This window comes from Salvelinus alpinus, chromosome 10 (genome assembly GCF_045679555.1).
Source record: "Salvelinus alpinus chromosome 10, SLU_Salpinus.1, whole genome shotgun sequence".
Lineage (NCBI taxonomy): Eukaryota > Metazoa > Chordata > Actinopteri > Salmoniformes > Salmonidae > Salvelinus > Salvelinus alpinus.
The window spans coordinates 57,574,699-57,585,748 of NC_092095.1; the positions used below are offsets into that span (position 1 = coordinate 57,574,699).

General features: G+C 44.9%; 1 protein-coding gene across 3 annotated transcripts; it reads right to left on the minus strand.

Moving 5' to 3' along the window:
• Positions 1 to 943: 943 nt before the first annotated feature.
• slain1b (SLAIN motif family, member 1b) lies at positions 944 to 10,366 on the minus strand. Of its 3 annotated transcripts, XM_071329861.1 has the most exons (9): positions 9,749 to 10,366; positions 8,758 to 8,891; positions 5,959 to 6,090; positions 5,400 to 5,507; positions 4,498 to 4,647; positions 3,709 to 4,074; positions 2,736 to 2,888; positions 2,224 to 2,521; positions 944 to 2,115 (listed from the first exon to the last, which is right to left on the minus strand). In XM_071329861.1, the coding sequence occupies exons 1-9, from the start codon at positions 10,162 to 10,164 to the stop codon at positions 2,040 to 2,042; spliced, it is 1,833 nt and encodes a 610-aa protein (XP_071185962.1). In that variant the 5' UTR covers positions 10,165 to 10,366; the 3' UTR covers positions 944 to 2,039. The 3 variants fall into 3 exon arrangements, with proteins under 3 accessions (XP_071185962.1, XP_071185963.1, XP_071185964.1); XM_071329862.1 differs by lacking the exon at positions 5,400 to 5,507; XM_071329863.1 differs by lacking the exons at positions 5,400 to 5,507; positions 8,758 to 8,891; positions 9,749 to 10,366 and adding an exon at positions 7,628 to 8,735.
• Positions 10,367 to 11,050: the final 684 nt, after the last annotated feature.

Sequence of the window (11,050 nt, forward strand, 5' to 3'; positions counted from 1 at the left end):
TCAAATTTCTAAGTGTAACATGCTGACCAGACCGGACACGTCGCGTGCGCGAGCGTTGCAAAATAAATGTAGAAATCCATGTTATTAAATTATTGCGCGCGTGCGCCAAGGAGCGTCTGCGTTGCCAAGGGCTAAAATAGAAGTCATTCGTATTTCTGACGCAGATCGCGCGGCAAGTCCTGCCTCTCCCATCTCCCATCTCCTCATTGGTTTATAGAAGCAGGTACCCACGTGCCATCTCATTGGTTATACCCACGTGGGTGATTGAAAGACGAACTGTGTTGCCGGTTGTCGTGGTAATACTATGAAAGTTTAGATGCCAATCACCATATAAATTCAAAGATGAAAAATCCTGGAAGGAGGAGAGATGACTAGAAACGATTCGGTTGACCGTTTTGTGTGTGGTTTAATTGTCGGAGTAGAGGACCTTGTGCATTTCTGGTAAAATAACAACTCAATGTTTATATCCCAGGACAAATTAACTAGCAACAGCAAGCTAGCTAAATAGGACAAATTAGCTAGCATGTGCAAGCTAGCTAACTAAATTGCCATACATGTTTAATGCTTTTTGACCTGTCCCCAAATTCATGTAACTGGTTCAGAGTTTGTTTTGATATTTTAATCTGCGTGTCGTGATCGCGTTTGGTGTGGGGGGACAAAATACATGTATGCACAATGGCACACGCTCACAGCCGGTTTGGGTTCCGTGTAAGGTTGTTTAGACATTAACTCCACATTTTTGAGGCTAGGCATTAACGGGGAATGGTTAAGGTAAGGGTTAAAGTTTGGGATAGGCTTGAAAACAGAAAGCGTTACATGTTTTTTTATACGGAAACTGAATACAATCAATCTGACAAATTTAGCGAAAATGTAAGAACTTCACCTGTGAAAATAACCAGTAGCCTACTAACTCGAGACATAATTGAATATCAGGTTCAAATAATACTTTTATCATTTGAAAATCTTTAATTTTAGTTTTTAAAAGAACTACACTCATTCAATTAAATACAGTAAAAAAAAATGTTTTGGAGAAAGAGATGGCCATGAAGACTAACCTGCTTTTTTTAAATACTGAAAAAATTATTAACAGACAGAGAATGCTACGTAAGTGATCTTTAAAAAGTAATCCTTCATCCCAAAAGACAAAACATCTATCCTGTGCTCTTCATCAACAAAATTATTATTAACCATAAAAGTGCAATATCACAAATAAAATTAACAAAAACAATTACATTTCAATTCACACTTGTACAATCAGTGCAACAATTACAAATATTTCATAGATATGCCAGTGAATCTTTATAGTTTAAAAAGTGTCCAAAACACAACTTGAAGTCATTTCCCTGTCTTGGTGAGACATTTTGTAAACAGATTCAGACGTTAGCTTTAATTTGGTTAATATGCTTCACATTTTTAAAAAATCATGAAGAATATTGCATCAATACAATCAGCATCCCAACAATGCACACTGAAAGTTAACTTTAGTCTCTACACTAATCATAAGATAATAAATAATATAAGATTTATTTTAAATATACCTTGCCATGTAAAAATTAGACCAAATACACCCAGACAATAGGGAGTGATTTAGACTTTTTTTAGCAGCATATTTGGTGCTCTCCATTAAGAGAAAATACACCTTTTATTAATCAGAGTTCCAAAGTAAAAAAAACGAATTGTGGCTTAATTAGCATAAAGTGGCAGCTCTTTCTTTAGTATGTTAATGTAACCGTAACGTGGTTAAAACTTGTTAGTGCATAAAAATATCAACAGGGCGATTCCCCTTGGCACAGACCAAATTGGACAGGTGGAGAATGCATGTTTGACTTTGAGTGCTGACCACACCTCACATACCCAATCATGAGGGCGTTCTACACAAGGTTGTTATTCCCTATAGTTTGGTTGACCTGCCTTCTCAATTCCCCAAGAACACTTTGTGTGGCAGTGATCGACCCCAACCAGCAGGGTCTCTCTACATTGCCAGCTCTTCTTCTTCTCTGCATCTCATCTCTCCATTCACGTCTCCATTCATCCCTCTCTCAGTAGCAGCCATCTCTCCAGCTCCCGTCTCGTAGGGCACTCAGGCTGGACAAGCTCTTAGGAGGCGTCAATAAACTGGGGAAAAGATCAGATTGAGATGAAAAATAGGAAATTACGAGCCCACACAACAAGAACCTACTTTTGAGCTTGTTGGCGCTCCCCTAGTGTCCTACAGTAGCCTACCTGCGTGTGGGTTGGGCAATCTTGCTTCGAGGGGTGGAGCTGGTCCCGATAAAGGAGGCCGGGCGGGGCAGGCTGCTCCGGGGGGGTGTAGGAGTGCCCCCAACCCCCACAGCTGGTTTACTGGGGAGGGGGATCCCACTGATGCCGCTCAGGGACTGCAGACTGGTGGAGGTCGGCATGGTAACTGGCCCTTTCACAGTGGGGCTGACGTAGGCTGTGGCTTTGAGGGGTTGCCGCGACAACGACTGGAAGTTCCCCACACTCTGGACTCTGTTCTGCAACTGACCGGGTGAAGGGACTAGTGGGAGAGGAACAGAGGGTTGACAATACATCATATACAGATTAATGGATTGATATAATATTCCTGTTTTCCTCAGGTCTACTGTATAATGTATGGACCACCGACTTAGAATGATCATTTTCAATTTGATACATTCTGGCAAGTCAATCAAGCCCTGCAGTTTTATAGTATGTGTATGGTCAGAGCTAAAACAAAGAAGACGGTATCTTACTGGAGGACTGTAGCCTGCTGGCCAGCCCATTGGACGAGTCGAAGCTCAGACTGTTCCGAAGGGTGGAAGGAGAGATGATGTGATTGGCTGGGCTCAGTGGGCTAGGCACACTGGGAGCCCTGAACAGGTTGGGCATGCTCCTCCGCAGCTTATCTAAATAGAATGTACACACACACACACACACACACAATATTCCTGTATGAATTCAAGGCCACAGATCTAGATGACTAAGACTTTATCATCTCAGATTCTGCATAGAGCCCTCAAGAGGAATCGTGCCACTCACTAGTCTCTCTTGAAGAACACCAGTTTTGAGGCCCCAAAGATAAACATCTCCTGTAATCTCACCACCCTCTATTCAGTGTCCCTCTCCTGTTTAGCTCCCAGAACAGAAACAGAATAGCCTCCAAGAGCTTACAGAACAGTCAGTGTCTCAAGAGGCTTACAGTGAGCACATCCCTGGTAGTCTGCCAGTACAGTAGTGACTAACGAGTGGGTGACCTTAAAAATGACCTGTCCCTCCATTAACATAAACAATGACAAGTTGAAAACAAACCTATAAATAGATTAGTATGACTATTTCATAAGAGGGCCATCACGTCGTGTGTCAATTATTTTGTAGCCCTTCTAATATTGTACTTTGTTGTTATGCAAATGTTCCATTAAGATAACACAAAAGGCTTGTTTGAAAAATGTACTCATATCCATCTGCATTCCAAATGTGATCCCCAAAATACAAAGCGAACATAAATACACATAAAAACACAATTAGAGAGTCTTGCAAATCAAGAATTCTTATTAGTGTGAGATTTCATAAATTTAAGCAGAGGGCCAGGGTTGAGTCCAATAGACAACGAACAGGAGAACACTGTCCAATAAAAACATTTATTGTCATAATATATATATATTTTTTTATCTCCCATTTTCTCTAATGAACGCAACCCAAGTGCCTGCATGGGCCAGGCCTGCTCACCTGATCCAGGCCTGAAGCCCTGTTGTTCGGGTGTGTAGGTGCTGAGTGTGGGGCTGGCCAGGGCCTGGGGTTGGGGTGGGGGCTGATAGGAGAATCCTCCAGAGGGGTACTGAGGGGTGGAGGGGCTGGTTGTGCTCCTCCTCCAGTCCCGTATGCTGGAGAAGGTGTGGGAGTGGGAGAGGCCGCGCTGCAGGGTGGGTCCCACACGGGTCAGGCGGGGCTGGGGAGGAGGTAGCTGCCCGTACTCTTCCTCATCCTCTTCCTCCTCCAGGTCGGCCTCGCCGCTGTGCTGAAGGGAGAGGAAGGAGAAGCTGGCGCTGCGGCGGTTGATGGAGGTGGGGGTGGTGGAGTAGTCCTGACGAAGACCTGAAGGAGGGGGAAATACGGACAAGCGCAAACACACAAACACGGAACACAATCAGTCGTCACCTTCTACGCCTGAGGTTAAGGTTAATAAAGCCTGGATGAAGTCTGAGGTCTTGAATCACGTTACAGTGTTAGAAGGGAGAGAAGGACAGAGGAACATAAGGAGAGAGAGGAACAATAAAAGGGCAAGAAAATGGCCAGGAATCCAAGACCACATGAACAACTCTGGGCCCTACTTTTAACCTTGAGTTATTCCCTTTCAGGTCACCTGCTCAATAGTTAATAATAATAATAGTTCTGATTTATAAAGCATTTAACACTTTTACATAGAAAGGGGGGAAAACTCACCTCTTACTATGTAAAACAATATATAGTCATAACTATGTAACAACAACAGTTTTTAATAAAGGGTGAGGGACTCACTGTCCTCCTGCAGACGAGCCATGACCTGGACGTCAACAAGGTCCTGCAGTTTGTATCCCTGCGTGATGGAGTCATCCTCCAGCTCTGAGGCACTGAGCTCACTGTCCATGGAAGACTGGGGGCTGAGGAGTAACCGCCGGAGGCTGCGGCCTTCGACACACAACAACAGAGTTCAAAGGTCAGATCACAGACAAATTACATTGCAGAGATTTTACATTAACAATGAACACAAAGAATACTGACCAGATGAAATGCAAGATTAGTTTAGATAGAAGTACACTGGCAGCAAAAAAACATCACTCTCCCTTTAAGAAACATTGCAGAGTCACTGTTAGTAGGGAGGCCACGTCATGGAATTGTGCCTTTGGTGATAGAAGCACCACAAATCACAGACAAAGCTAGAAAAGGCCATATTGTGTTTATGGCCACTCCAAGCCCCCATGGCCATTTTCCATTATGGCCACCAACCAGGTCCCACAGGCTCGACCTAGCTGTGTGACATGTGGCACTTCCATCACCAAAGGGACTATTCCACTCAAGTGAGGGGACAGACCATCCCACTATGTTGAACTTCACATGGCAAACACCTGAAGCAGCAGAAACTGAACACACACTGAAACACTCCTTCTCGTGCAGTGACAAATGATGAATGATGACCTTGGGGGCCTCAATAGTCTATAGTGGCTTCCTCTCTTCTTGTGTCCACCTCTGTTCTGATCTGACAAGACAGCCAGTAGGTGAAACTTAAGGTGTTTCACCTGTCCATATCTCTAACATCAGCAGGAATGAAGGAGAGGAGACAAGGAGAGGAAGCTCTTTCAAACAGACTATTGAGATGCAAACCTTGACATGACATAGAGACTGAGCCAACGTGGGCCAGCGGGGGAGCGAGCGAGGCTTACTGCGATTAGCTGAGTGATTGGCTGGGAGGAATGTGGGAATTCTCTCAGCCTTCCCTACAGGAGTCAGGGACAGGTGGAGGAGAGGATGGAGGGGTGAGGAGAATGAGGCTGACGGAGGGAGAAAGAAAGGGAGGGGAAGGAGACAGGATAAGGGGGAGAGAAAGAGAATCATGGAGAGTTGTTTCAATGGAGAAAAAAGAAAACTATTCCAATGAAGAGACTGTGGTATTTTTTTCAATTGTGAAATACCATGTTTAAGAAGTAATCATGGATGGAGTAGCCCTCGTGTCTAAGGACCAGGGGTTTTCCTCACCTGGTGAACTGATCAGGAGTGTTGACTTTCTGCTCAACAAGGCCCAGGATCTTTCTGCTCAATATGGCCCTGATTCTGCTCAATAGGGCGCAGAGGTTTCCTGCTCAATAGGGACAAGAGTTTCTCCTGATCAGGTTGCAAGGTTGAAAAACCCCTAGTTAAACCAATGTCATATGGTAATATTATGGTAACATTATGGCAATCTGTACCCATGTCACATAGTAATCTGTGTGTGTATTTATTTACCAGGTCTGTCAGCGGGTGGAGGGGTGGAGCAGGACCTGGAGAACGAGGCACTGAGGGGGGACACTCCAGCTACACGTCTCAGGGGGAGGGCAGGGGAAGAGTGGCTGGAGAAGACCCCCCGCCACCTATGGACTACGCATGTGAGGTAGGAGGAGGAGGGAGGGAAAAAGGCAATGTCATACTGTATCGGACCACCCCCAAAACACACACACAGCTGTCAGTGCTTTCCGGGCCCCTCACAAGGAACAGAGGTCAGCAGTGTGAAGCGGTTGTTTACCTCACACCCAGCGCGTCACATTGCTGTGACAGTCACAGAACCACTATTCAGTAGCAGCCAGGGAACACATCTGCTGTCCAATGCCCAGGAGACAAAGCTGCATTCACAACCCTCACACACACACCGCTCAACACACCCATTCAGCACAGGCCAGGACCAGGGACGGAGCAGCGACCACACACACACCGCTCAACACACCCATTCAGCACAGGCCAGGACCAGGGACGGAGCAGCGACCACACACACACCGCTCAACACACCCATTCAGCACAGGCCAGGACCAGGGACGGAGCAGCGACCACACACACACTGCTCAACACACCCATTCAGCACAGGCCAGGACCAGGGACGGAGCAGCGACCACACACACCTTCTGATATATATTCATAGAGGAGACCTACAGTAATGAACACGCGCTAAACAAATATCCCAGCAATCTATCTAGAGGAGATGTGGTGGATCAAAAGAACAGAGAGAGAAGAATGAATAATAAATGTGACAGAGCTGAGAAAGCAAAGCATCTCTCTCCCTCTGTGTGGTGGTTCGGCTGTGTGCTGCTCAACACAGCGCTGCATATATCCCTCCACCACAGATAGAGGGGTTATGTTATACCTGTCACTGAGAATATAAACCACTTAGCAGCATCGAGGCGAGATGCCTTTCATGTAAACACGGTAACCATGGTTACCCCTCTGGTTGCCGAGGGAGGCCCTGTGAACGTAGCAACAGGCAGATAGTAGGTCAAGTGAGAAAGCAGTGGAAGGCTTTTCCTGCAGTTACAGCTACTGTGAAATGAATATACGGGCTTCTAGTTGAGATCCTTACAGCAATATATTGTAGTAAAATACAGGTAACTGACAAAATAAAGGAAACATGAGTATGAGGGATAAAAGTATATTTTATAAGTATTACACTTTATGTTGTTGTTCCCTTTATTTTGGCGGTTACCTGTAGTTCACTGATGCATTGGTGGCAGGTAGCTTAGAGCGTTGGACTAGTAACCGAAAGGTTGCTAGATTGAATCCCAGAGATAGCAAGGTAAAAATCTGTCGTTCTGCCCAGGAACAAGGCAGCTAACCCACTGTTCCTAGGCCGTCATTGTAAATAAGAATTGTTCGTAACTGACTTGCCTGGTTAAAAAAACAAAATGGCAGCTTCACTGATGCAACGATAAGCTGTTGCATGACAAGTGTATAATATGAACGCCAAGTTAAATTGGATTTAATGTGCAAAAACAGATACTTTTCAAATCTATAATAGTAAAAAGAAATGCAATTAAGGTGATGTGTGTGTTTACTCTAAGTTGTTGAAAGTGACGCACACAGACAGTTGCGGCCAGTGCTTCACCTCTCATTAAGAGCTTAGAGGACTAAAGCTGTATTAATACATTACCTTCAGCGAAGACCGTGGGAGACGTCACATCTATTCACTCCTCCACTGTCCTGTTTCACACCACAGCTTCCTCTCAGACATTAACCCAAGGTCCACTCTGTGGTCATTGGACACCATGGAATGTCTCAGGAGTAGAGGCATTAACCCTGACGTTACCGCTAAGTTCCCAAAGTCGGCCACTCATAGCTTCACTTCACGGCCACCCATTCATTCTCATTCGACCCGGTCACCTCTCCACTGCAACCCTTCTTCAGGTAGAGGCTGTGAATTAGAACGTGATCTCCATCACCTAACCAGGTGAAATGAATGCACTCACTGTCATAACCATGCTGCGAATTTGTGGGTCTGTAGGTTTGTATACGGCTGTCTTTACAGGAGTGACTCCGCTTGTGCGTGACCACCGTGTGTAGTTTAATGACGCCGGTCGTGTGTGCGTAGTTTAATGACGCCGGTCGTGTGTGCGTAGTTTAATGTAGCCAGTGGTGTGTAGTTTAATGTAGCCAGTGCTGTGTGTAGTTTGATGTAGCCAGTACTGTGTGTAGTTTGATGTAGCCAGTGCTGTGTGTAGTTTGATGTAGCCAGTGCTGTGTGTAGTTTGATGTAGCCAGTGCTGTGTGTAGTTTGATGTAGCCAGTGCTGTGTGTAGTTTAATGTAGCCAGTACTGTGTGTAGTTTAATGTAGCCAGTACTGTGTGTAGTTTAATGTAGCCAGTACTGTGTGTAGTTTAATGTAGCCAGTACTGTGTGTAGTTTAATGTAGCCAGTACTGTGTGTAGTTTGATGTAGCCAGTGCTGTGTGTAGTTTGATGTAGCCAGTTCTGTGTGTGGCTAGTGACTGTCTGGAAAGGTGCTGTACTTTTACCTCAGAGTCCAAAATAGTCTGGAGTTGGCTGGTTACATAATCCTGAGAGACTTGAGGACCTGTTTCACACTGTGCTCAAGGCATCACAGTGCTAGCCTCCCCCTCACCTCCATGTACCCACACACACAGTAAAGTAGAATCATAACAATCTGTTGAAAAAGTCTTTGAATACAAAACGTTTCATCAGGTTGATAGAAACCTATGGTCTATTATATAGCCATCCATCTATCCACCCTTTTTGGTCCCTAGTTTCCACCCCTCCTCATACCTTGGTCCAACCTGAGGCACAGTGAGCGGGCAGACTCCACCTCTGTTCTGGGGCTGTCCAGGACCTGTCTGCTCCACTGGAGGGGGGTAACAGGGCTCTCCCCCCACAGCCGGGCCTTGGCTGACACATACAGCCTGCAGGGAAGACAGGATGAGAGCCATAAGAGGAGGAATGAAGAGGATTTTACTGCCCTATAGTCCCATATCAACCCTTATGGGCCTACAGGGAAGACTGGTTTCGGGTCAGGGATACGTTTTCCAGTTTTACTATGATCCCAAAAATGTACATCAAGCCAAAACCTCACTTAGGACCTGAGAAAATAATCATATTGATTGTAGCCAACAAGCGCAAACCGTGGCGCATAGTGTGGAGCAGCCAATTCTGACTGCAGTCCAAAATTGGTTTTGGGCACTATAATGGATTTGCCAAAATAAAGAATGAGTCAAAAGTAGAATGTCATCTTTTATCAGCGGGTATTCTTATGCATTCGTTTTACCACTAAAATAATAGCACTTTTGTGTCTCCAGTCGTCCACCCCCAAGTCGACATGTCTCAGACTGATGCAGTCTAGCCTCCATTTCAACAGGCACATTTTCAGAGCAGTGGCCGTCTGCTCATTCATAATCGTTGACTATGATAATTGCAACAAATCGATGTGTTTGTTAAAGAAAAATCGAATGACATTGGAACAAGTGTCAGCTCCATCTTTCTGTCCAATTTGCCCCGAAGGTGTGGCTTTGTTGTCGTATATCATTCCTACTAGGATTTGAGTCTCATTTGCAGGTACAATATTATATTCCATAGGCCTACGTCAAACCAGAGTAACAGTCACATATCCTTTAAAATAAACAGAACACTGCATCACCATCGTACATCGTATAGATAAATTGTCATATGCAAATAAGGACTGCAAGTTTCAAAGAAATCTGTCCGATTAAATTTGCCACCTCAACTACATTATACAAACCGTTGCAGATTGTGAAATAGTTACCAGGTAGCTTCAGAGTCTTCATTAGAGAATACAGCATCTAGGTCCAGAATGTCCACCGCATCCAGAACCGTAAGTTCCATATAATCAGCCTCCGTCTCGAGAGCAGTATCAACATAATGTGAATGTAAATATTCGAACGGTTCGTCCAACGGGAAAAATGACTCCAAGGAAGACTGGCACAGTAGCGTCGGTAACGGACTAGGTATGCAGTAGCTCCCGGCCATGTAGGCCGGAGAGGGAGGTAGAATGTGGGGGCTGCCAGTGCAGCCGTTCGCCCGCGTCCTCAATTGCTCATTTTGCCGCTCCAATTTCCGAACCAGCTCTTGGAGCTTTTTCACCTCCAGTTCCGCGTTCGCGGCATTGCTGTTGCCGTTGATATCCGTCATTATCTGGGGGTTCATCACTGCTGCATCCATTGGATGGAAAAGTACAAATACCCGATATATTTTGTATTAAATGGTGGACGGGGTAAGCTACACTCAGTCTCAGCTCACCCGTTGCCCACACTGTGATTTGGGTATGGGTTGTATCTCGCTTGCTCTAGTGCCCATCAGGACTAGCGCATTCAGATGCCGCCCAATGAGGGATGGTGGCGTGCTACAGACTGTCTCCACCCCCAGCGTGCTGAGTCCACCGCGGGAACTGTTGCCTAATTAGTGATTTCAGGACAGGTGGGTGCAAGCGTTCTCTCCTCAAACTTCACAGTTGTGACATTGATAAGTGTCCGTAAAGAAAGTGCAACATTTTTGTTTCAAATATGTTTATTAAAACAGAATGACAGATTACGTCCAAAGTGAAAATACATAATTGTTTTATAGCCTACCTTTTGATAATACAAGATATTGGCTAAACCATTTATATTTTATAATCTACAAGCATACACAATTGACTTCATTGATATACACATAAAGATCTATTGAATTGAATAATAATTTCACCAGCCACTGTACATATTCTACAACCGCATGCTCAGAGCGCCCATGCATCTTGAACACTCCCCTGGTTAAACCAGGGCATTTTATGCGCATTTATCGCCATCCTGTGGTGTAAATTGAGACGGCAAATTATGGAACTGTGGTGACTTTTTTCAATTTAACGCAGGAGTGAAAGTTCTGAAGGCACGAAATATAAATACAGAATCTGCACCGCAGGTTTCATCACCATGGACAGCGACTAAGGCAGAATCCCTAACGTGGATTTTCAGCACCCCATGACAGTGGACAGCGCCTGGTTAATGTGCAGCTGTAACGTTACTGGCCATTTATTTTTTATATGGAATAAAAACAGCATATTATAAGCAAG

What these genes read in the sequence shown, in the direction of transcription:
- slain1b (XM_071329861.1), bottom strand. Translation starts at nt 10,164, where the DNA reads ATGGATGCAGCAGTGATGAACCCCCAGATAATGACGGATATCAACGGC. An exon ending in GTGCCTCAGGTTGGACCAAG is followed by an intron (nt 6,091 to 8,757) that starts GTATGAGGAGGG and finishes TCACATGCGTAG; the next exon opens with TCCATAGGTGGCGGGGGGTC. An exon ending in CAGCAGGCTACAGTCCTCCA is followed by an intron (nt 2,522 to 2,735) that starts GTAAGATACCGT and finishes CTCTCCCACTAG; the next exon opens with TCCCTTCACCCGGTCAGTTG.